Below are 26,223 nucleotides of genomic sequence, written 5' to 3'. Positions count from 1 at the left end.
GGACCTGGATAGGAGTGCCCCATCTGACTTAGTCTAGCGAGGACCTGGATAGGAGTGCCCCATCTGACTTAGTCAAGCAGGCTTTGTTCTCAGGGAATATGACAGAGGTCCAACTAGGTCGGTGGCAGCTGAAGCAGAGAGGGAAGATGCCTTAGAGAAACATTGGGTGGTGAACTTGGCAGGCTGTAGGTTGGATGTGGACTTCGAGAAGAGCTGGCTGAGAACTTGATGTGGCCGTGCTGGGTGGTACTGGAGAGGCGGGGCGTAAGCATGAGCTATCACAGTGCAGATCGGAAGCCTTGAATGAAGCAGCTTTGAGCTGTGGATAAAGACTGAAGGTATATGGAACCCCCAGAATGCCTTCAGAATTTAGAGAAGGCAGCCTGGGATAGTCCAAACACCAGCATCCGCGGGAAGGCCCAGGAGGAGGAGCCAGCAGGAGATCTAAAGATGCAAACAGAGAGTCTCTGTCTGACCTGTGTGCTATGAAGGTGATCCCTGCTCCATCCTGGCTCCTGGATCTGCGGTCACGTGGATTTAATAACAGATGTAAGCTGGTCATGAGTGCTAGCCCAGGGCCTTGCTCACTTGTAAGGATGGGGAGAGCAGTTTGTGTTCTAGGCTGGGGCCCTGCCCACTTGGAACTAGCTGAGGTCCCACCTGTGGTTCACGTTCCCTTGTTTCCTTTGGTCCTCCAAGTCTGTCCATCATGGGCTAATCATCAGGGGCTATCTGGGAACTAAATCTTCAAGGCCTTGTCATGAGCGTCCTGCTGTAGTCTGATGGAAAACACCTTAACTGGACCTTGAAGATCCGCTTACCTGAAGACCACACTAGGGAAATTCCCCCAGTAATACTTGAATTGCCTAGGAGACCGTGGAGCTGAAGCCAGTGCGAGCTTTCTACGAACTCCAGAGTGGAGAATCCTGCTTTCTGAATTCTCATGACTATGCCCACTTAACTTTGGTACAGCTCAGTGGTTGGTTGGTTTGTTGGTTTGTCAAAAAGAATGTCTGAGTGAAACACCAATTTTCCTGCCCAGATTTAATGAATTTGCCTATCAATAGATAGTGGTTGCTACTTAATAATAGCTATGTTGGCTACATTTCTCATTTCTTAGACAAAATACCTGACAAAATCAATTTAAGGAATTGTTTTAACTCAGTTTGAAGGTACAGTCCATCATAGAGGGGAAGGCAGGCAAAGCAGTGGAGTGTGAGGTGGCTGGAAATAGAGAGAGAGAAATGCTAGGACTTAGCTCTTTCTCCTGTTTCAATCTGGTACCCAGCTCATGGGATGCTGCTGCCCACATTCAGGGTGGATCTTTCCTCCTCAGCTGAACCTCTCCAGAAATTCCCTCACAGACAGGCTCGGAGGAGCATCTCCCAGGTGATTCCAAATCCAGTCAGGTTGGCAGAGAAGGTGAACCAGTCTAACAGCTCATTGCGCAGGTCAGTGAACATCTGCATGTGCATAAAGGGTTGTTTGGTGGCCATCTGGCCATGGCTGACACCAGGCTGAACACACTTGGTCTGTGCGCATGGCTCAGGTGATGGACCTTCAGAGAAGGCAACAGCCTAGCTCTTGTCCTCTTGGCCACAGGGAAAGTAAAAGTCTTTACCTTTGTTCCTCTGTGCCTTCCCAGATATATTCTGATTGGATTCTGCTGTGGAGAATAAGCATTTCCCTCAGTTATGCTTATATTATCGACACACTGTATAATTTTAACCATTTTTTTCTAGGAATGGGGCTCATAATTTGTGAATTTTTGTGGGTTTCAACCATTTGCTGCAGCTGCAGTCCTGATAAGAGGCTCAATTATGAGCACAATATCAGTCTTTAAGACTCACTGATGTCTCGTGGGAGACTTGGGAATGCATCTCACCTACAGACAATTGTGCTTAACACAGTGTGGTGCTGTGCTTCTGTCTTGTCCTTTTCTGTCGAATGCCCTGGGCATTAGCATGAGTGCCGACCCTTCTCTCGGATTCCCCGCCCTTGAGTGTGCCCTTTAGCCGGCTCCCATTGCCTTCCTCCCCTAGCTTCTCGCAGTGCAGGTCTTCTTCTGTTCATATGAGGCAACACAGCTTCCTTGTTTCCTTTCTTCTAGTGCTAATGATGACTGGTAGAAAATTGTATATTTTTGATAGGCAGCAAAAGCCATAGACCTTGGCACAAGGAAAGAGTAAATGTAGCTGGAAATGTAGCTGAACTGGTAGGTAAGAGCTCACCTAGCATGCACAAAGCCCTGGGCTCAGTCTCCAGCATGAACTGGGTGTGTGGAACAAGCCTGTACTTCCAGCTCTGGAGAGGTAGAGGCAGGAGGATCAGGAGTTCAAAGTCTCCGTTGGCTACGTTAGTGAGTTTAAGGCTAGCTAGGACTACATAAAACAAAACAAAACAAAAAAAACCGAACAAACAAACACGGGAAGGGGGTTGGGTATTTGCGAAAGATTGGAGGTGGTGCCTTCTTAGAATTGAAGAAGAACTTGAAAAGGAAAACTAATCTGGGGATTTCTGTGCCTTCTTCCTTCATCTGGTCGGTGTCTGGACTTGGGAACTTGCAAGCCTATGTTTATTTGGCCATTCACATAGGGAAACAACAGTGGTCCGTATGTGACCCTTATCAGGATGGAGCAGGTTAGAAGGTCAGGGCAGCTGCACATTCAGTGCTGGCTATACCTCACACACACCCTTGATATGCCACTACGTTTCTTGAAGAATGTGCTGTGCGCTTATCGCTGGGGACCCTGGCATTGGCCAACATATGCTATCAAAACCAGTGTGTGTGTGTGACAGTGCAGGAAGGGCTAGCACATGGCAGATGGTCCAGAGAAGAATGCAGAAGCTTGTTGTGCCACAGGGCTTCTGGTGCCCCGGCATGCAGCCTGAGTGCCCCGAGTACTCCATTTGCCATGACATCTTCATTTGCAGTGGCTCTGCTCACAGCGTGCATCAGGAGTTTCTCCCAGGAAGCCACCTAGCAGAAGAGGGCTCTGCACAGCCCAGAGCACCCCGAGACCCATGGCAGATGGGCTGTGGGGACTGTTGATTGCTTGCTTCTGCGGGACTCTGCCTTGCCAGGGGGAGTTTTGGATATGTGGAGAGGATGGGGGGTGGCAGCTTTTTGCCATCTATCCAGTTGGGGCGTCTGCAGCTCATTTCCCTGGTACTTCAGTGGGATTGGATGCCCTCTTTACAGAATGGAGTAGCTGCTGGTACTTCTGTTTACAGCCGTGTAGGCCTTTTGGTATAATATCCTGTCCGCCCTGGGTTCCCAGCTGTTGACACAACACCTTAGCATGTGAACATGCATCTGTAGTTACAGTGAGCGCTTAGCATGTGAACATGCATCTATAAAGTTACAATGAGCTCTTAGCATGTGAACATGTATCTGTAAAGTTACAGTGAGCTCTTAGCATGTGAACATGTATCTGTAAAGTTACAGTGAGCTCTTAGCATGTGAACATGTATCTGTAAAGTTACAGTGAGCTCTTAGCATGTGAACATGTATCTGTAAAGTTACAGTGAGCTCTTAGCATGTGAACATGCATCTGTAGTTACAGTGAGCGCTTAGCATATGAACATGTGTCTGTAGTTACAGTGAGCTCTTAGCATGTGAACATGTATCTGTAAAGTTACAGTGAGCTCTTAGCATGTGAACATGCATCTATAAAGTTACAATGAGCTCTTAGCATGTGAACATGCATCTGTAGTTACAGTGAGCGCTTAGCATGTGAACATGCGTCTGTAGTTACAGTGAGCGCTTAGCATGTGAACATGCATCTGTAGTTACAGTGAGCGCTTAGCATGTGAACATGTATTTGTAAAGTTACAGTGAGCTCATCTTTTTCTTTTTTAAAAACACAGTCTCATATAGTCCAGCCTGATCTCAAACTAATGTGTAGCTGAAGGTGGCTTTGACCTGATCTGGCAAACTTCCAGAACTCCCAAGCGAGTACACCACCATGCCAAGTTTTATACAGTGGTGGGGATCAAACTCAGTGCTTCCTTCATGCATGCCGTGCAAGCACTTGGCCAACTGAGCTCCATCCCCAGGCCTATTTAGTAGGTCCATGGACATTCCACTTTAATCTTTTATATTGAAGTGTTACTGTCCAGTGCATTCCTTCAGTTAGTCATTGATTTATTTAGTGGTGGGTGGTTTTTTGTTTTTTCTGAGTTTTTGTTCATTTTGTTTTATTTTACCTTTACTGAATAGTAAACATACTGATCACTACAAAAGAAATGCCAAGTAGTGTTATGTGGCCCTGGACCCACGGGCTGCTTTGAGGGAAGAGTCACACCGAATCAAGAAGCTGCTGTAAAGTCCAAAAAAGGGAGAAGGTAGAGGACACCATGGGAACCCGGCACAGGGATGCATAGCCGGAGAGGAGAGTGGCCTGATGGGGTGGTCAGCCCTGCTCAGCAGCTAGTGCTCCAGTTAGGGGGCGCAGCACGGACAGCAGCCTACAGTGAAGGGTGCTAGGTACTTGGTATGATGTGATTGAGACGCAGCATAGAACATGGGACTGGACAGCAGACAGATGGGAGGGGAAGAGAGAGAGCTCAAACAATGCATGGAGTCTCACTACTCACCAGTGTTCTGCCGCTCGGCTATTTGTCTAGCCGAGAAGATCTTTAAATAGACTCAGAGCCCCTGATTTCTGCAGCTTCATGATTTGTCTTTGTAGCCCATGTCTTGTCCTGACTGTCCAGGAGGTACTGCTGATATGTAGCTGAGCCTCAGCACTGCCCATGCATCTCGGTGAGATGCTGATTGGCTTAGCTCTGCCGTGGTGGGTGGGGTGGTAGGTGGGACCCCTTGTGGCTGTGCCTGGGGTCTCGGCAGTTTTCCCACTTAGTGTCCTATGTGTTAGGTACATACTGGTCCTTCAGTGTGTGCCAGGATATGAAAAGGGAAGGAAGATAGGGCAGTTATGCCACAGCTTTGGATAGCATTAGTCATATAAATAGGAAGATGAAAGTTCAGAGAAGTTGGCATTTCATACATATTTTTATAGCATTTTTGTTAGGAATACGTATTTCCGTTTTTTCCAATGGCAGTGAAGCTATTTAGATTTTCCATTGCTGGGTCAGTTTGGAGAATTTGTGTTTTATTTTACTAGGACATTGTTAGATTCCTATGGGTTTTCAAAATTTTTGTTATGTGGTTGCTTCAGGTATTCTTTTATGCTTATATTAACATAATAATGTTTTGAATATGTTCCTTTGTGTTTTCCTTCTATTTTGAAAACCTGTGTGGTCTTCCGTCTCTCTTGTTCTTCTGTGGGCTTGAGAAGAAGCAGGTTTTGTTTTTAAGTAGCTCTGACTTGCTTATCTTGTCCACTTCTGTTGCATCAATTCTGGGCCTCTCCTAGTACATGTTACTGTCATCTAAAATGGCCAGAGTAATGAGCACTCAGCTCCTGTCTATGACTCTAGAAGTTAGGTCAGTGGTTTGGAACTAGGTAGTAGGGTGGGGGTCTCTTCACAGAAGGTCTATAAATTGATACTAAGAAGCTAAAAATTAGTTTCCTGTATTACCTGTTGTGGATTCATGCAGCTCTGTACCAAACATTAAATGGGGTGGAGGCATACACATGCGTGTACACATGAGTGTGTGCCCCCATGAGTGCTCTTGCAGAGGCCAGAGGAATACAGCTGCTTCTTTCCTTTAATGCCCTCCTCCTCGTTTGTTTGAGATCACTGAATCTGGAGCTTGCCATTCTGGCTGCACTGGCTGGCCAGTGAGTTCCTGGGATCCACCTGTTTCCATTTGCCAGTGCTGGGCCTACAGACTCTGAAAGCCGTGCCTGCTTTTGCATGGGTTCTCAGAGCGTCAGCTCGGGTCCTCCTGCTTTCACAGCAGACACTTACCAGTGAGGCACCTTCCTGGCCCCAATCATTACACTTCTTAAGTTCAAATTTCATTGACTGTAAAAAGCAGTCATCTAAAGAACTGGTGGGCTCTGCAGAAGCCCAGCTCGCCGATCCCATGCATCTCACTAGAAGAGGGGAGAGCTTGTTTGCTTTTTTGCCTCTGTTGTCAAGCTCTTGGTTTCCAGGGACTGGCTTCATAAAAGTCTAAATTGTGTAGGAAATAACAGCAATCTACAGCAGCCTACAATCCTTTTAACAGTGGTAATTCTGGGTGGATTGAGAAGAGGCAGCCATTCCTCTGTCTTTCTGAGAACACAGGTCAGGATGTCCAGACATCTGCTTGTGTTTTCTCCCCTCGTCTGTCATATCCTAGCATCCCTTATTTCCTCGGTTACATAATGATTCTGGGGTAACTAACATGAGGCCATACCCAGACTGAAAGCTTTTTTTAGTACTGAGGACAAAGCAAAGCAGCTGCTACCCCAGGAAAATATCTGCACTTCTCAAGGATACCCGTCTATTCATCTTGACTGCCAGGAGCTTTCCAGAAAGTTCTCACACTGTTTAGCTAATTGGAAGTTTAATCTTGTCCAGCCAAACTGTAGTTTGATATTATGCTTATGGGAAGGACAAGAGCTGTTTCTTTCTTGGGTCCATGAATAAGTCACCCAACCTGTCCTGAACCAGGAAAGTATGTGGTGCTAGCAATACTTTTTGTGTGGTTAGAGGCAAAGACAGGGCAGAGTAGATCTGGTCCCATTTCTGCCCGTTTGTTTCCATCTGTTACGGTGTTTGGTGCCTGGAGTAAATCCTGCCTCCTGGGAGAGTTTCTCTACGAGCGATGGTCTTGGTGTTCTGTGAGTTCCAGTCAGCCTTGCACAACAGGATAGACAGGCACACCTAAGCATGCGAACAACGCAACATGCACACAGGAGTGTGAGAACATTGAGATGGGCAGAGGCAAGGGTGAGAGACGACGGAGAGCAGCCGGTAGGCCTGTGTTGTCCTGCACTGTTTCGGTCACAATTGACTGTTTTCTGTCTCTAAATTCAGGTGAAGGAAATGCTCATGGACAGGAGTCTTAACGAGCGCTACTGAAAAGGACAGAAGTGCGGGCAGTGTCCTTGCAAGCACTGGAATCACCTCTGCCATGGCTTTGGAGAAACTATGTTTTGAGGATGTTGTTTGCCTTTGGTAAGAAAGAAACTTCAGGCAATCGGCTCTTCTGTCTGTCTGTGATAGCGCCGTATGATGACCTCGGAGGCGGGCTCACACTATCCTTGCTGATGACTGCTTCTTGCCTCTGTGGACATGAGTGACCCAAGGCCAGCACAGGTAGAGAAGCACAAGCTTGGCAGAGCTGCTTCCAAATTCAAGGACTCATCCAGAACCATGCAGTCTGATGATTATTTTGCTCGGAAATTTAAAGCCATCAATGGCAGCATGGGGCCCGCCACTTTAAACACCTCCAGTCCAAGTGAGGGCAGTGGAGGTGGCGGTGGGCCAGCCAACGGTACCCCAGCAGTGCCCAAGATGGGAGTGAGGGCCAGAGTGTCTGAGTGGCCTCCAAAAAAGGACTGCTCCAAGGACCTTGCTTGCAAGCCCCTGTGGGAGAGCCGCTCTCAGTCCAGCTATGAGAGTGTTGCCTCCATCATCCAGAATGGCCAGAATGACCAGGGTGACAGGCACCAAGAGGAGCAGCTGGACCTGGACTTCGTGGAGGCAAAGTACACCATTGGAGACATCTTTGTCCATTCTCCCCAGAGAGGACTCCACCCCATACGACAAAGGAGCAACAGCGACGTTACCATTAGCGACATCGACACTGAGGATGTCCTGGACCAACATGCAGTCAACCCCAACACCGGTGCAGCCCTGCACAGGGAATATGGGAGCACTTCGTCCATTGACAGGCAGGGTCTGTCTGGGGAGAATGTTTTCGCCATGCTCCGGGGGTACCGCGTGGAGAATTATGACCATAAGGTTACCAGCTCCTTTGGGTTTCCGGATTTCTTTCCCTGTAACACCGCCATCTCTCCCAGCCTCCACGCTGCAGCCCAGATCTCTAGAGGAGAGTTTGTGCGCATCTCGGGGTTGGACTACGTGGATGGTGGGCTCTTGATGGGAAGGGACAGAGACAAGCCCTTCAAGCGCAGGTTAAAATCAGAGTCAGTGGAAACATCACTCTTCCGAAAACTTCGGACAGTAAAGAGTGAACACGAGACCTTCAAGTTCACCTCTGACCTAGAAGAGGGCCGCCTTGACCGGGGCGTCCGCCCTTGGAGCTGCCAGAGGTGCTTTGCCCACTACGATGTGCAGAGTATTCTCTTCAACATCAACGAAGCCATGGCCACAAGAGCCAGCGTGGGGAAGAGAAAGAACATCACCACAGGGGCCTCGGCTGCATCTCAGACCCCAGTTACCGCAGGCCCAGCTGGAGGCTGTGAGTCCCCACTGGGCAGCAAGGAGGACCTCAACTCCAAAGAGAACCCGGATGCTGACGAGGGTGACGGGAAGAGCAATGACCTGGTCCTCAGCTGCCCTTACTTCCGGAATGAGACTGGCGGGGAGGGCGACAGGCGCATTGCGCTCTCCCGGGCCAACTCGGCCTCCTACAGCTCTGGGGAGAGCTGCTCCTTTGAATCATCCCTCAGCTCACACTGTACCAACGCAGGCGTCTCTGTCTTGGAGGTGCCTCGGGAGAACCAGCCCATCCACAGGGAGAAGGTCAAGCGCTACATCATAGAGCATGTGGACCTTGGGGCCTACTACTACCGCAAGTTCTTCTACGGCAAAGGTAGGCACCTGGCTGCCTTCGAGGGCTCCGGGACTCTTACCTCACATTGCTGTTACTTAAATTCCTTTCCAGGGGTACACATAAACAGCATTTGCTCACTACCCCCACCCCATGTCCCAAGGACAAACCAAGGTGCAGTTCTTCCCGCATTCACCCTGGGGAACCATTGGCTCTCTTAGGCTTACAGAGTGTAGGTGAGGGGTTGTGAGCAGGTGTATGGGGGGCCTTCCAGCAGCCATGTGGAAAGATCTGTGCCCAGTGTGGATGATTCCCGATGACTGCAGGGATGGAACCCTCTTCCCTAGCTCTTGCCCTGTCTGCGTGCTCTAGCCCCTCTCTGAGACCAGGCGCAGTTAGGGCAGAGTTAACACACAGCCGATGGGGAGCAGTGGCTGGGCAGTCAGATAAGGGTCCCATCACCCTTCCTGCCAGCCCTTTTACAAAGACATCAGCAGTCAAGAGGCCCAGCTGTGATGATCTTTTGCAGGCCGGCATCACTGATCTGATGAAGACCGCAACAGCTAGGCTCAGAGGACAGCCCTGTAAAACACACTACGGAGAAACTACCCAACACTTGAGGGAACAGCTTAAGAGGAGAAAGGATTTCTTTGGGCGTAGTTTCAGAGTCCAGCCCACAGTCAAGAGTCCTCTTGTTCTCAGGGTGGACGTGGGGGCATGCTGTACAGAGAATTTCTTCATTGCACAGTGGACAAAAAGGAGGGAGGGAGGGACTGGGGGCCAGGTATCATTTGCAGTGATGCAGCCCTATCACTGCAAATCACAACCTATGCTTCCAGGTCAATTGGCCCCTCTGAAGTTTCTGGGGACCGCCAAAGCAGCACCACCAGCTGACCTCCTGAAGTTTCTGGGGACCGCCAAACCAGCTGCGGTTGCTTTGCTTAACACATCATCTGTGGAAGACATATTGGGATCGTATCAGGACTGTGTCTTCAGGGCCTGCCATGAGCTTCCTGCATTAGAGCATCTTTCTCAGGGTTCCAGGGCCATGGCCCACTGGGCTCGGGTTGTCCTTGGTCAGGAACTGTCCACTGCAGCCTGTTAGAAGCCCCAACATCTGGGTGTGCTGATTCGTAATCCCACCAGGGGCATGCTTCTTCCTCCTCTGATGTCAGGCTTCATGTAGATTTTGCCCATCTTGCTAAACGTCCTGTGGTTATATCTGCCCGTGTTTTCTTCTACATAGCTCCTAGCGCTGTGGAGACTGGATAATTGTGTGGGGTTTTCCTGCCGTTCTTTGTTCTTGTCTTGTTGATTCATAGATTGGATGTGTCAAAGCCCTACTGAAAGAATTTATGGTTTAATCAGATGTGCCTGGTTCTGAAAATGGGATTACCTGGGCAGAGATAAAAAGTTCCTTCTGGTGGTATTGCAAAAGTCTTTAATATAGTATAAATGAAATTATTTTCCCTTTGGTTTGTCTGGTGTCTTCTCCGTGGGTCTTAGTTACATGTACACCCCTGACCCCATTCTCTGCTCTCTCTTCTGTGAGTGCAGTGCTTGTCACAGGAAAGGCCCGGAACCTCTGGACTATGTTTCGGTCTGTTAGCTAACTGTCACTCTCACTGCCCTGCCCAACCCTGGGGACCCAGTTATTAGACATGTAGATAACTGGTCTCCAGGAAGAAGTCAATTGCTTTTGGCTTTCAAAATGAGACCACGGAGGAGCAGCCTTCCTCAACAAGGCTGTAGTTATAGCTGAAAGCAGGCATTTGAATTAATCTAGATTTGTTACACTCTATAGTCCATAAGTCGCTCAGCATCTGGGCAGCTGAGTGCTGGAGAATTTAGGACATCAGGATTCTATGGTCCTGTTGTGCAAACGCTTACAGCTTCCCACTCAAACTGTGTCTCACATCCAAAGTATGTGCGAGGAGAGCCGTTGCCACCACTGGACTTAGCAGAGGCCTCAGGGTCTGTCCCAGGAGGTGATCTGGTCTGGTCCGTGCTCATCTGTCACTTGTTTGGAAGACCTCTGCAGTGGCTTACTTCCTCTGCCCTTTCTGGAGAGCATTGGGCACGACACTCTCAGAGTATTTAGGTCAGTACACGAAATAAATTAATAAGCTCCCGGAAATAATTTGCATGTACACACCCTAGAGTGAATGGTGAGGGGATCCAGCTGTGCTAGCTGGCAGTGCCAGGATCTTGGCTTCATCTCTGATTAGGGGCTTAGCTGAGGACATAGGAAGTAGCTGGAAAGCCAAGTTCTAGACTGTTCAGTAAAGCCAGCAGAATGAGGGAATGTGCGCAAGCCCTGCGGTCCCCTGCTCCCATGACTGTCTCCTGAGAAAAAGCCTGGTGAACCCCAGGCTGAGGACGATGTGACCTCAAGAGAAAGATGCAAGGCTTCAGTGCAGAGGGGACTCCTTCTTCCTCAGGACTTAGCTCCTTGCCTGTGACCCAGTGTGAGATAAAATTGTCAGCAAGAGTGTCTGCATGGAGTTATTAGGGACCAGACATTGGTGACCAGAGTTCTGAGGGCTCAGTTGTACAGACTAGCCTAACCCCAAAACCATAGCCACTGGACAAGGCAGAGCAGGGTGCTCCTACAAGCTCGCCAGCAATTGGATGGCACTGGGCTTGGAAGCAGCCCCACCAGGACAGGCTGAGGCTGGGCTCCACAAACATCTGCTTGCCTCCCTCCCTTCAAGGCTCTCCTCTGTGGCTCGCAGGGCACCTATTGACAACCTCTAAAGCACCTCCTGTTTTCTTCTTTGTTCCTTGTGAAACTCTCAGTACTGTGGGTTGTCTGATGTGTGGACTTTGTAAGTGCTGGGCCGTGATGTGCAGAGGTGGCTCCTGATGCCAGGATGTGTCTCAGAACAGTCACTAAAGGATGTTTCGGTGACTTTGATAAGCAAAGCCAACAGCATGACCTGTCCAAACAAGACATCCTCCTAAGAGTTTGAAGGGATACGGGAAATGGCTGTAAGCATGGCTAGAGCAATAGCACCCCTCTCTCTGCTGTAGAGCAATAGCACCCCTCTCTCTGCTGTAGCGGCAATAGCACCCCTCTCTCTGCTGTAGCGGCAATAGCACCCCTCTCTCTGCTGTAGCGGCAATAGCACCCCTCTCTCTGCTGTAGCGGCAATAGCACCCCTCTCTCTGCTGTAGCGGCAATAGCACCCCTCTCTCTGCTGTAGAGGCAATAGCACCCCTCTCTCTGCTGTAGCGGGAATAGCACCCCTCTCTCTGCTGTAGAGGCAATAGCACCCCTCTCTCTGCTGTAGAGGCAATAGCACCCCTCTCTCTGCTGTAGAGACAATAGCACCCCTCTCTCTGCTGTAGAGACAATAGCACCCCTCTCTCTGCTGTAGAGACAATAGCACCCCTCTCTCTGCTGTAGAGCAATAGCACCCCTCTCTCTGCTGTAGCGGGAATAGCACCCCTCTCTCTGCTGTAGAGCAATAGCACCCCTCTCTCTGCTGTAGCGGGAATAGCACCCCTCTCTCTGCTGTAGAGCAATAGCACCCCTCTCTCTGCTGTAGTGGCAATAGCACCCCTCTCTCTGCTGTAGAGCAATAGCACCCCTCTCTCTGCTGTAGCGGCAATAGCACCCCTCTCTCTGCTGTAGAGCAATAGCACCCCTCTCTCTGCTGTAGAGCAATAGCACCCCTCTCTCTGCTGTAGCCGCAATAGCACCCCTTTTTCTGCTGTAGCGGGAATAGCACCCCTCTCTATGCTGTAGAGGCAATAGCACCCCTCTCTCTGCTGTAGAGACAATAGCACCCCTCTCTCTGCTGTAGCGGAATAGCACCCCTCTCTCTGCTGTAGCGGCAATAGCACCCCTCTCTCTGCTGTAGCGGGAATAGCACCCCTCTCTCTGCTGTAGAGCAATAGCACCCCTCTCTCTGCTGTAGCGGCAATAGCACCCCTCTCTCTGCTGTAGCAGCAATAGCACCCCTCTCTCTGCTGTAGAGGCAATAGCACCCCTCTCTCTGCTGTAGCGGCAATAGCACCCCTCTCTCTGCTGTAGAGACAATAGCACCCCTCTCTCTGCTGTAGCGGCAATAGCACCCCTCTCTCTGCTGTAGCGGCAATAGCACCCCTCTCTCTGCTGTAGCGGGAATAGCACCCCTCTCTCTGCTGTAGAGACAATAGCACCCCTCTCTCTGCTGTAGCGGCAATAGCACCCCTCTCTCTGGTGAGGACCAGGAGGAAAAGTTGGGGTCTTGCTGCACGCTGTCACTGTCCTCCCGCTGGGGCTTTTCCTTGGTAGCCCAGGCCACTTGGAAAAGTCCTGCAAACATCCCAGATTTAGCTCTTGACACTCGTGGACTCCTGTGCAGCAGTGTCTTCAGGGTGTGTTTCCGGTGGATGGAGCTGACAGCCATGAGGCCATGCTCTCCCTCTCTCTCCCTTAGCGTCTTTCCAGTTGCCATGCTGAACCTCCTGAGTCCATTATGGATGGGAAGTCAGGGCAGCAGGAGCTTGAAGCAGCTGCCACATCATACCCACAGTCAGGGAACAGAGGGAGGAATTCAAGCCAATAGCCAGCTTGTTCTCCATTCTATCCAGACAAGGATCCTGTCTGGGGAATGGCCCCACTCTCAATTAAGATGGGCCTTCCTATATCGATTAACGTAATGAAGGTGGTCCCCGACAGGCATGCCCAAAGTCCCATCTTCCAAGTGATTCTACATTTTTGTGAAGTTGACAACACCAGCCTTGATACTCTCCTTCCCTCATGCTCTCCTCTCCCGCCTCACTATCTCTTCCTTATTTCCTCCCTCCCTCCTTTATGAAATGGCACCTGACAGGACATGTTTGATTTCTTCCTGTCTTATCAGCTTCCTGTAGGGGTGGAGGCCACTTGGAAGGGTTTCGGAGTGCCATGAGGCTCCTGTTGTGATGGCAGGGGCACTACCCAAGTGAAGCTGCCCCAGGGCACCCTCGCATCCTTCCGCATCCTTCTGATTTGTCACCCCTCACTGCTGCTCCACCTGGCTCTTTGTGATTGCTCCCCTTCTCCAGCGCCAGCTAGCTTCCTCTGCAGCATGAAGAGTTTAGTCTGGGCCGGAGCTGGGGCCATTTGTCCAACACCTGCCTACTGTATACAAGACCCTAAGTTCACTAGCCCATACTGACCAAAGCAAAAACAAACACAGGAAACCTACACTAGCCCTCTCTTCTGTCACTGCACCATCTGACTACGTGGAGATGATGGGCCTCAGGAACTGCCCCTTTGACCTAAGGCTCAAGTGCCGTCCATTGTCTACGGCTTGGAAGTCCACACTTGATAACCAAGGACTGCGGCTGGGACAGGTGGGGACACTCATGGGTTCTTACCCCACCTAGCTCTATCTTTAAGTGAGCTAGTGATTCAGGGATGTCCTGTAAAGGGCTTAGAGCAGTGCCTGTCACCCAGCCTGGTCCCTCATGCATTTCTTACGTAAGTGTGTGAGAATTCCCTCTCTTGAAAGAGGCCATTGTCCCAGCCACAGGCAGGCACAGCCTTAAAGGGTACTACTTTGTTCTGATGGTGAAGAGATGAGGAGAGAAGCCGGAGGGGGCAGGAATGGGGCTAGGAGTGTGTCTGGTGACACCTGCCACCTGGTTCCAGACACGCTACTCCAGTGTCACTAGGTGCAGGGCTGGGGTGGAGGGGTTCTTATGAATCCTCTGAACTCGGTGCTGAATGATTCATGACTGTGTCTCCTTTGAATTCCATGCCCCCTGCCTCTTCTTCCAGTTTTATAGTCAGTGACTGAAGCAACAGGGAGTTGGACACTTAGATTCACATGGGCAGAGACACATGACACCTAACAATATGTGTGTTTCTAAGACCCATATTCCTCCCTGAGAGGACACCATGGGCAGGCTCTGCATAGCCTCTCTCCCTGGCCCCATCGAGTCCAGGAGCTCCTAGCAGGAGGAACTACCCAGTTGTACTTGGGACTCTGGCACCAGGGGACATTTCCATGCACTTTCTCTCTGCTGCGGCAGTGAGGGCCGTGAGGGTGCAGGGAGTCGGTTTAAGAACTTGCAAAAGGCCTCTTCCCACTGGACCTCAGCAGGTCTCAGGTCAGCCTTGGGGAAACAGGAAGGAGATGCTGCTGTCTCTGTGAGCCTTGCTTGGCAGCCCAAGTGGAGAGCTTGGGCACTAGCAAGGTCTCTTGGGTGTGCTTAGGTCCAGGCTTACTGATGTCATTCATCTGACTAGCCAGCTTGCTGTATAGAGGCTCCGCCCCATCTCTGCCTCTTCCGACTGAATCAGGAATTGCATTTCAGTGGAACTCAGTAATCTAGTCTTCATGCATTTTGTTTATGGTAGTGCATTTTATGGACTGAGCCATCTCCGCAGCCCGTGGCTTCGTTTTGCCTCTTATGTGAAGTTATCCTCCGAAGCTGTTTATGGAAGTGCTGTTGCCAGGCGGTTTCCATTCTAACGTTCGCAGCAGACCATTTTCTACAGCATCACTTAGCCCTGCCCTTTCAGCCCCATCTGAAACATGGCTCCTCATTTGTTTTGTATGATTATTTCCCTCCAGTGCTGTGGGTTTTCCAAGCTCACTAACAATAGTTTAGTTAATTTGGGTAGGAGATGTGTGGCAGCACCAGCACTTCAGTTTTCCTGTATGGAGACACGTTGACAAAGCATAGGTTCCTCAGGGCTGGCGGAGACTTCCCGTGGTCTGCTGAGGTGGGGTCTTCACCCACCCATCTGTCCCACTGCTGTCGTACTGTGTCCCCTGCTCCTAGAGCACAGCGGTGGACAGTGACTGGAAATGCAGGCGTGCAGCTGCATAGAGGGTAGGGTGCTATACAATCTGTCTTAGGAGTTTTGGAGAGTCACCAGCTATGGCATGTCACCTCAGTCAACAGCATGCAGAAACAAAGTGACCAGCTAGTTGTTGAAAGGCAGAGACCTGGTGAGCTGCATTACAGGAGACAGTCCTCTCTGCATGGGCTGAGCCTGCTGCATTACAGGAGACAGTCCTCTCTGCATGGGCTGAGCCTGCTGCATTACAGGAGACAGTCCTCTCTGCATGGGCTGAGCCTGCTGCATTACAGGAGATAGTCCTCTGCATGTCTGAGCCTGCTGCATTACAGGAGACAGTCCTCTGCATGGGCTGAGCCTGCTGCATTACAGGAGACAGTCCTCTCTGCATGGGCTGAGCCTGTGGAATCTATGGCCTTGCAGTGTCCCTTACCACTGAGTACCACAACCTAGCAAAGCCGCTCTCATCTGTCTTTTCAGAGTGCCTATCCTTCCCTGCTCAGCTCCTTGGTGACTTGCTAATTAATCTCCACTGCAGAGTCTACACACAGCCTTGAGCTGGGGTCCCGGGGCACCCCAGTCCTTTTTCTTTGTTGGAGTTAAGAATTTTCCCCTTTCCTCAATGGAATATCCAGGGCACTCCCCCAAGGTGCTGCGATTCTTGTTTCCCACTCTGCAATCTTGTTAACCACTTTTTTTTTTATCATGTTCTGATATATTTGAGCGATGTGTGGATTTTCATTGAACTTATCAACAGCCTTCTTAAAGGTCCATCCTGCCAGGGAAGGATTTCATTTGATTCGCTCTCGAAACAATTTTATGGAAATCATCAGCTCATTGGTTCGGAAATAAGGCCGAGGGGGGTGGGGGCTGAATGCACACAGCTGAGAGGAACTTGCTCAAAGCCGCTCCAGAGTGGCAGGGCTTCTCAGGATGAAATTCTCGGGTCTTTCCTGAAAGGGAATCAGGATGTCCTTTGAAAGCCTTGCCTTTGTTTCCTCTGGGGAAGTGGGGGAGGGAGCATAGGCTGTGTTCACATCTTCATGGTCTGTGGGCATGCTCTATATAAGAGCTAGGCAGCATGTTCTCAAATCCGGGGAAACATGTTAATTTCTTTAGAAACATATGCAGGCATCCTGCAGCTCTCTGCTGAAACCAAAGGCACTGTGAGGTTCCTAGCAGACTGGTGGGACATAACCGCTGTGCGGTCTGCAGGCCAGTCATGCTGCCTGTGGGCCATGGGAACCTCACTTCTGCAGGTCAGTTCAGAAACACCCACGTGCGAGGGAGCCAGAGCCAGAAATGGAAGCAAGATGTGGCTGCGGCACAGGTCAGAAAGAGCTGTCAGGAGGGACGGACTCCTTCTCTTTATTCTCTTGTTCCCTAGTTTGTGTCCTTGTCATCTTTAGGGAAAGAGCTAATAGTTTCTTCAGTTTTTCAAAGTATAACTTCTGATTCAGTGGGGGATAATATGCCACTGTGCCCCTAAAAAGACTGAGCACAACCGACTCTTCCCAGGGGGTCACCTGAGAGCATACCAGTGGAAACTCAGATCTAAAGTCTGTGGTAGCCTGTTCGGAAACAGAAGTTTGAGAATTTGAAATATATATATGTTTATGGCAGATATATGTATATATGCATACATATATGTATGTATTTGTGTATATATACCTATACACACATGGTGTGTGTGTGTGTGTGTGTGTGTGTGTGTGTGTGTGTGTGTGTGTGATGGATTCTAAAACACCACAAACCTGGGATCAAATCTGAAGAAAGGGAAGTGACCGCCACAGAGAGCTACAGAGTATTGCCAAGAACAGTAGAGCCCAAATCCGTAGGGCAGTGAGCTGCAGCTTGGACAGTTCTGTGCTGATGCATGTGTGCTATACCGAGGGTTAGTGCAGCGCCCTGGACCCCTTTTCACCAATGCGTCCTCGGGAGTAACAAGAACCACTGAGCAAACAGTTCACTTCCTGTTACTAATCTTAATCTCCTGCTTCAAGTCACAGACCTGCTCAGCTTCTTCAACCCTGACGTGTGTTTGGTGACACTGGAGTTAAGGCTATGACCATTATCTTGCTTGGTGTCAGCACATACTATATCCCATATACAGGCTTTTTCCATTCTGAAACTGACTCATCTTCTCACCAAACGTAGCCTTCTTGCTGCTTCTGGCTCTGCCTGGTCCCAGAAGGACAGAATACCTGTGCTACACTAGTCTGCTTCCCCAGTCAGAAGGACAGAATACCTGTGCTACACTAGTCTGCTTCCCCAGTCAGGAGGACAGAATACCTGTGCTACACTAGTCTGCTTCCCCAGTCAGAAGGACAGAATACCTGTGCTATACTAGTCTGCTTCCCTAGTCAGAAGGACAGAATACCTGTGCTACACTAGTCTGCTTCCCCAGTCAGAAGGACAGAATACCTGTGCTACACTAGTCTGCTTCCCCAGTCAGGAGGACAGAATACCTGTGCTACACTAGTCTGCTTCCCCAGTCAGAAGGACAGAATACCTGTGCTATACTAGTCTGCTTCCCCAGTCAGAAGGACAGAATACCTGTGCTACACTAGTCTGCTTCCCCAGTCAGAAGGACAGAATACCTGTGCTACACTAGTCTGCTTCCCCAGTCAGAAGGACAGAATACCTGTGCTATACTAGTCTGCTTCCCCAGTCAGAAGGACAGAATACCTGTGCTACACTAGTCTGCTTCCCCAGTCAGAAGGACAGAATACCTGTGCTACACTAGTCTGCTTCCCCAGTCAGAAGGACAGAATACCTGTGCTATACTAGTCTGCTTCCCCCGTCAGAAGGACAGAATACCTGTGCTATACTAGTCTGCTTCCCCCGTCAGAAGGACAGAATACCTGTGCTATACTAGTCTGCTTCCCCCGTCAGAAGGACAGAATACCTGTGCTACACTAGTCTGCTTCCCCAGTCAGAAGGACAGAATACCTGTGCTACACTAGTCTGCTTCCCCAGTCAGAAGGACAGAATACCTGTGCTACACTAGTCTGCTTCCCCAGTCAGGAGGACAGAATACCTGTGCTACACTAGTCTGCTTCCCCAGTCAGAAGGACAGAATACCTGTGCTATACTAGTCTGCTTCCCTAGTCAGAAGGACAGAATACCTGTGCTACACTAGTCTGCTTCCCCAGTCAGAAGGACAGAATACCTGTGCTACACTAGTCTGCTTCCCCAGTCAGGAGGACAGAATACCTGTGCTACATTAGTCTGCTTCCCCAGTCAGAAGGACAGAATACCTGTGCTATACTAGTCTGCTTCCCCAGTCAGAAGGACAGAATACCTGTGCTATACTAGTCTGCTTCCCCAGTCAGAAGGACAGAATACCTGTGCTACACTAGTCTGCTTCCCCAGTCAGAAGGACAGAATACCTGTGCTATACTAGTCTGCTTCCCCAGTCAGAAGGACAGAATACCTGTGCTACACTAGTCTGCTTCCCCAGTCAGAAGGACAGAATACCTGTGCTACACTAGTCTGCTTCCCCAGTCAGAAGGACAGAATACCTGTGCTATACTAGTCTGCTTCCCCCGTCAGAAGGACAGAATACCTGTGCTATACTAGTCTGCTTCCCCCGTCAGAAGGACAGAATACCTGTGCTATACTAGTCTGCTTCCCCCGTCAGAAGGACAGAATACCTGTGCTACACTAGTCTGCTTCCCCAGTCAGAAGGACAGAATACCTGTGCTACACTAGTCTGCTTCCCCAGTCAGAAGGACAGAATACCTGTGCTACACTAGTCTGCTTCCCCAGTCAGTATAAAAAGAGTGGCTTTTATATCAAAGCCAATCGGGGCAATGTTGAATGGAGTGGATCAGGTGCTTTGACTTCAGAGCTCTCCAGCAGTTCTCAGAGCACCGAACCGCAGCTTGCAGAGCCTTGCAAAGTTTGCAGGCTTCCCGAACTCAAAAACCAAGAGTTGGGAAAGATTGGCAGAAGCCTAGAAGGTGACATCCAGAGGGAATGTTTCGTAAGGGTGAAGAAAAACTCTGTGTTTAAGGAAACAACCCTTGGAGAGCCAACCATGCTGTGGTTCGTAAAGAACTCACATCTGTACCTGTTCTGCACGTGGTTCTGTGTGATATGGCTGTTAATGACAGGCACACTCTTAGCCTGCATTAACGAGCACGTGGGCAACTGCTCTGCACAGCCCAGCCGCCTCTGTCGTGCTGCCGAAAGTTGGGCTGTTTCTGAAGACATCAGTGTAGAAACTGCAGTGGGACATGGTGACCCTCAATGAAGGGTCTGTGGTCCAGCAAGAGTTGTTCACAGAGCGAAGAGTGTCCCAGCACTGGAAGGATTCCTGCCAGGAGGTTCACCTCATGAGTGAGGATTGCTTCCTTGGATGTTCCTGTGTCCCCACTGCTAAATGTCACCTGGCATGTATAATGAAGATGAGTGAAGGCTGGTGACTGTCCATTAGAAAATGTATCCTGTGGCACCCTGTGCCTAAGAGATGGGACACCCTGGTGTCCATTCCTGCCATGGCGTTGTGTGGCTTGGGTCTCATTCAAGGGCCAGGGATTTATGGGAAAGAAAAGGTGAACTGGCATCTTGGTGGAGGGAGTAACTGGGTTTGTAGGACCAGTGACCTTCCCAGCCCAGCAATCGTCACGTGTTCCCTGTCACTAAGTTTCTCCTTAGACACTAGAGACAGTTTGATGACAAAGTGACCTTTGCCACTCCACTAATGGCTAGGATTACTGTGACAGGTCAGAGTGGCTCACTGGGTAACCTCAGGAGTCTCTTTCAGTCAGAGAAGGTCAGCATCTGTGTGGAGGAAGCAGCACCTGGCAGCCGTCAGTGATGACTGTGGAGGAGGCATGCCTCTCCACAGTGCTGGGGACGGTCGCCCGTCCTGCCTCTCCACAGTGCTGGGGATGGTCGCCCGTCTTGCCTCTCCACAGTGCTGGGGATGGTCGCCCGTCCTGCCTCTCCACAGTGCTGGGGACGGTCGCCCGTCCTGCCTCTCCACAGTGCTGGGGACGGTCGCCCGTCCTGCCTCTCCACAGTGCTGGGGATGGTCGCCCGTCCTGCCTCTCCACAGTGCTGGGGATGGTCGCCCGTCCTGCCTCTCCACAGTGCTGGGGATGGTCGCCCATCCTGCTGATGGCAGCTTTGGGGTGTGGGCCCTCGTGACCCTGAGAGCGAAGAGCAGAGAGGTAGTGAGTGAGGCAGCAGGACTGGACAGCATGTCCAGATAGGGAACAGGAAGGGTGCTCTGTGCGTCGGGATCATGGTGCAGCCTCGTGGCGCTCCCCTGGGGACGTACGTGAACCAATGCTGCGGCGTTGCTCTCCCCCCTGACTCTGCTCCTTTGAATCCCAGAGCACCAGAACTACTTTGGAATAGATGAAAACCTTGGCCCTGTGGCAGTCAGCATCCGGAGGGAGAAGGTGGAAGATCCCAAGGAGAAAGAAGGGTCCCAGTTCAACTACAGGGTGGCCTTCAGGACCAGTGAGGTGAGAGGCTGCTGTGGAGTCCACCCTTATTGCCACTTTGTTAAACTTTGGAAAACCTAATTTTCTTGTCAGTTATCTAACGCTTAAGGACTCTGAGAGGGGTTATGTGATTCTTATCCACCAGCCAGGCACCAAGCATTCAAATATGTGTGCCTATGGGGACCATTCTCATTCAGAACACTGGGCTTCCAAGCAGTAGAACAAAACATGAGACTGGGTCCTGTGGTCCCATCTCAGCCACCCACATGCACCCCCAGGAGTGCTCGACATAGATATTAATCAGAAGACAAGAAAGGAGAAGGGGATAAACAGAAATGCAGAGACTGGAGGAGGGGGATATACTGTGTGGGCTTATCCTGGGTCCCTCCTCAGTAGCCTTCCCATGGGGTTTCAGGACTTCAGGTCAATTGTTTGTGTTGCTCGGCCTTATGGCCTTGTTTCCTTCATTCTTAGGTTCTCCTCTGTTTGTCTGATCTGTTTGCCCCTCCTGGTGCCCTCCTGTTCTTCTGTAGCGTTGTTGATGAAAGGAATGTTGATTTGGTTCAGTCGGAGTGTCTCACTTCCTTGCTAAACTGTTAGACCCCTTGTGAGTAACCAGCACCAGGTACTAACTGGAGTCTCATTTGTCCCAGCTCACAACGCTGAGAGGAGCAATCCTAGAAGATGCTGTCCCCTCCACAGCCCGACATGGAACTGCCCGGGGTCTGCCCCTCAAGGAAGTCCTGGAGTATGTTATCCCAGAGCTGAGCATCCAGTGCCTGCGGCAGGCAGCCAGCTCCCCCAAAGTCCCGGAGCAGCTGCTCAAGCTGGATGAACAAGGGGTACGTACAGTGTGTGGCCAGAAAGCTCATGCAAACCTGAACTGCGTGGGACACACACATATACACACCCGCCAGCTCGCCTTTCTCTAAAGATATGGTCTTACTGTATCTTTGGCTGGTCTTGAACTCAGAATCCTCCTGCCTCAGGCTCCCAGGTAGCCAAAATTATAGATATTAGCTCCTACACCAGGCTCTCATGTTCTTTCTTTGAGACCATTTATTGTAAATGTCTCCAAGTAAAGCGTATGACCCCAAGACCAATCTAGAAAATCCCATAGAGGGTCCATTTTCCCCAAACCATGTGGTTCTGCTTTTCAGGAGCAGAGTGGCAAAACCACATGGTAACTGTGCTCTGCTCTGTCCTCACCGAGTAAGGCAGATGGTTGTGAGGTCATAAGCCAGGCAGGTCCAGAAGCCATGCCTGGCCTTTTCAGACCTTGGGTGAACACCATCTTAGAATTGGACGTCAGCAAACTGATATTGGAGGCAGGGCTCCATGGCTTTGTCTTCCAGTTTGGCCATGTTGAGATGGCTGTGTGTTGTGATGATGTTTGGACCTGAGTGCCAGCTGAACTTTCAGCTCTGGCAACTGCTCCTGTGTCCTGGAAGTCAAGGACTGTTGAGAAAAGAGGCTGTTTATTTTACTCCTACCAGAGATGTATTTTACTGTCACTCTGCCAACTCTGCCCTCTTACTCCAGGCACTGCTGTTCTGTTTATTTTCCTGAAAGCAAATCTGCCTGTGAGGGCACTAGCACAACAAAAAGCTCAGACATTTAACTGCCGATTAACCTTGCCGTGGCTCCTCTTGCTTGGGTTCTGTAGCCCTTGTGCTTCCCTCTGATTGGCTCCTGGCCATCTCGCTTCCCTTCAGGACACAGGTGAGGAGAGTGTAGCTTGTTCATTTTCTTTGCTGGATTTGGTAAGATGTTTCAAGCAAGGAGACAGAGCACTGTGGAAAGCTGAAAAGCAGTTACAATGCAGGGCCTTGGGGGTTTTGACATATTGTCTTTATAAACTTACCTCCCAGTTTCTATAATGCCATTTTTTTCCATTTTTAGAAGTGTATATGCATGCATGTGTGCACACGCCAGTACCTGAGAAAGCCAAAGAGTGTCAGAAACCCTGGGGCTGGGATCGTGAGCAGTTGTGAGCCATCCCAAGTGGGTACTGGGAGTTCAGATTCTCTGAAAAAACAGCAGACGCTCATAACCAGTGAGCCATCTCTCCAACTCCCACTTCCTTTTTGTTCTTTTAAAAAAAATTTTTTTATTTTTATGTATGTGAATGTATGCACACCAGAAGAGGGAGGGCATCAGATTCCCTAAAACTGGAGTTAGAGGTGGTTCTGAGCCATCATGTAGGTACTGGGAATTGAAGCTGGATCCTCTACAGAGCAAGTGCTCTTAACTACTGAGCCATCTTTACTACATAAATTGCCTTTTTCTCTTCTTAAAGATGTTCTGATTTATACATTAGGGAATCCATAGGTTGGCCTCTAAGAAGAGTTACCTAAAGAATGGCCAAGATCAAAAACACTGATGACGATTTATGCTGGAGAGGATGTGGGGTAAAGGGAACACTCCTCCATTGCTGGTGGAAGTGCAAACTGATACAGCCCCTTTGGATGTCAGTATGGTGATTTCTCTGAAAATTAGAAAACAGTCTACCTCAAGACCCAGCAATACCACTTTTGGGTACATACCCAAAGGACGCTCAGTCATACCACAAGGACATGTGCTCAGCTATGTCCATAGCAGCGTCGTCAGTGTACTAGGAGGAGGAAAAGTGAAATGCCATTTGACATTTTTTTAGTTTTCTAAAAGAGGCCAGGTGACAGTAGGTCACTTCCCGAATAGCATTAGATTGCTGCAATCTTGTAGTAAATGGAAGCATTTCTTTCTCAGTTCCATCTTGCTGGAGAACAGATGACTGAGGTGAATAGTGGTTCCTGGCCATGCTGCGTGTGTCCCTCTGTCTACAGGATCTGGATTCTGATTCTGTCATTACATTTCCCAAAGGTCTTGGTCCGTGCAATGCAGGTCTAGTGGTTGGAAATACCATTCCCATTTAGTTTGGATTTAGACGCATTTTGGGTTTTCTTGGATGCATGGAAGACAGTGAAATCGACAGCATAGTGTTGAGCAGGGAGCTGCACCCTTGGCCTGCATAAAGACCCAAGGAGTGCCGGGAGTCAGGGAGTGCACACAAGCCCACGGGGGGCTTGGCTCAGCCAGCTTGAAACCACACCTGTGGCGTCACAGCCATGCAAGTGATGGCCTGTTCTAGAGTTGACTGGTGGGCGCTGCAGTTGAGATTTTCTGGCCATGGTAGGGTGAGTACAGAGTACATGTTTGGAACTTTTTGACGTCACTCTGGCCTCGCTAAGGTCAACCACCTCATCCCTAAAGCTCTGAAGATCTAAGCCATCTCCAAGCAACTCCGAGTCTGCTGCTATTCGTAAAGAACAACAAAGTTTTGTCAAATTGAGTTTGTTGATTTTTTTCCCCTTTGGGGGAAGAAAATCCCATTTGACCCCAGTAAAGAATAAGCCCTTAATACCAGGTGCGCAGTAGCAGTTACTTAACCTCTGGAAGCCACAGTTCAGGCCAAAGCCATTGTGGTCTGTGTGATGAGGAGCTTGTGGCTCCACACTCCACACCCACCCATCAAAAGACAGTGAAGCTTCCGCAGCCTGCTGAGGTCACCCAGGAAGCACCACTCTCTCTCACTGTGAATACTGAAGCGGCTGAGACTGTTACTGTGTTCTGGCTCTAAGAACTGCCTGTCATTCTGCCTCGCTTTGCTGCTAGAGTCGGCTGTGGGGTTCAGTTAGAGGCTGAGTTTCCCATCTCAGTTCCAAAGGCCAACCCGCTGTGGAGCCGCATCTGCAGAGCTGGTGACGTCGGAAGGTCAGTCTCTCAGGCTTTGCTGCTGCTGGAGGACCAAGGCCTCTGCTGCCAGGACCGAGAAGCTGATCTTTGGGGGCTGGGAGAAGCAAGTGCTGAAGTTGGAACTAGTTTCTTTCTGGTTCTGGAGGAAATCAGCGGCTTCCACTTTGACACGGTACTGACTGTGACGTAGGATTGTGGCAGGAACTGTTCAATCGCTGCCACAGCTCTTTCTGGAGGCTCGTGTCTGTGGCCAATGTTTTCTTTTCAAAACAGTCAAAATGTGAGAAATGACTGTAATTGTACAACCAAACGTACTTTGGTGGAAACAAAACATTTTCTATGCGTGCACACGTATCGCAGTCCTCGCTGGAATTCCCTTACCAGACCTCAATTTGATTTGATTTCTCTCCTCTCAGCCAACATTTTCCCATGAATGTTCAAATAAATTACAGAAGAAAAAAACAAAAGAGCCGGAGAAGAGAAAATTTTTCTAAGTCCATGGCCTTCCCCTTTCCTGAACTTGGGAGATACCCCTAATTCTGCCGTGAAGTGTGTTAGATGAGGCATTCACACAGTTGCAGTTTTCGCTTTGTGTCTGCACAGGGCTGCCCACTCTTTCTCAAACCCCACACGGCGCTGGCCACAGACAGTGTTTCTTAGGGTTTCAGTCTTCTCTAGCTGTATCCTGGGGTTTCTGGACTTGGTTCCTGTTTGTAACATCTTGCACAATGAGAGTCGCTTTTGGGACTTTCTCCAGCTTGCTTTCCTGGGAACCAGATCCCGGGCTTCCGCAGCTTTAACTTGGCTAGAAGCGAGCAGGTCTGGCCTGGCTGCCAAGTTCATCATGTTTCCTCTCATTTTAGCTGAGCTTTCAGCACAAAATTGGGATCCTGTACTGCAGAGCGGGGCAGAGCACAGAAGAGGAGATGTACAACAACGAGACGGCGGGGCCAGCCTTCGAGGAGTTCCTGGACCTCCTCGGCCAGAGGGTGCGGCTGAAGGGCTTCAGCAAGTACCGCGCGCAGCTGGACAATAAGAGTAAGCACCTCTGCGAGTTGGAGTTACGGTGTTTGTGCGCACGTGTGTGCAAACAGCCTGTGTAGCTTGTGATTGTGTATGTGTGAGTTTCTGTGGTTTTGTGAGTGTATGTTTATGTGCGTGTATATGTGAGTGGCCTGTGTATTTATATGTGTGTTTGTGTGTGCTTATATACATTTAAAATCAACAGATGACTAGCTTTACAATCAACAATTTAGACACCACCATTTCTTGTTTAAAATATTTATATATGGTGTAAGTGTATGTACATGTTTGTGTACATTGTGCAGAGTACATGCAGGTTCATGTAGACACCAGAGGTCAGTGTCAGTCAGTGCCCTCTTGCATTGTTTTCCACCTTATGCCCTTTAATTTCTGTTTCTCATGTGTGACTCTGAACGCACAGCACCATGGTGGGCTGGGGAGGTAGATCATAGCACACACAGCACCGTGATGGGCTGGGGAGGTAGATCATAGCACGCACAGCACCGTGATGGGCTGGGGAGGTAGATCATAGCACACACAGCACCGTGATGGGCTGGGGAGGTAGATCATAGCACACACAGCAC

At 49.8% G+C, this 26,223-nt stretch overlaps 1 protein-coding gene across 3 annotated transcripts in view; it reads left to right on the top strand.

The window, feature by feature from the left end:
* The first annotated feature begins 7,056 nt into the window (after nt 1-7,056).
* The window catches only part of Sipa1l2 (signal induced proliferation associated 1 like 2), an 89,293-nt gene continuing 70,126 nt past the window's right edge, over nt 7,057-26,223 (top strand). For all 3 annotated transcript variants that reach the window (XM_075977690.1, XM_075977691.1, XM_075977692.1), the window contains exons 1-4: nt 7,057-8,680; nt 20,769-20,902; nt 21,535-21,723; nt 25,480-25,654. In XM_075977690.1, the coding sequence (XP_075833805.1) occupies nt 7,195-8,680; nt 20,769-20,902; nt 21,535-21,723; nt 25,480-25,654 (1,984 nt within the window). In that variant the 5' untranslated portion in view covers nt 7,057-7,194. The remainder of the gene's footprint in view (nt 8,681-20,768; nt 20,903-21,534; nt 21,724-25,479; nt 25,655-26,223) is intronic.

Source organism: Microtus pennsylvanicus, chromosome 6, assembly GCF_037038515.1.
Source record: "Microtus pennsylvanicus isolate mMicPen1 chromosome 6, mMicPen1.hap1, whole genome shotgun sequence".
NCBI lineage: Eukaryota > Metazoa > Chordata > Mammalia > Rodentia > Cricetidae > Microtus > Microtus pennsylvanicus.
Note: the sequence above shows the minus strand (reverse complement) of the source record. Positions and strands in the feature narration are given on the sequence as shown.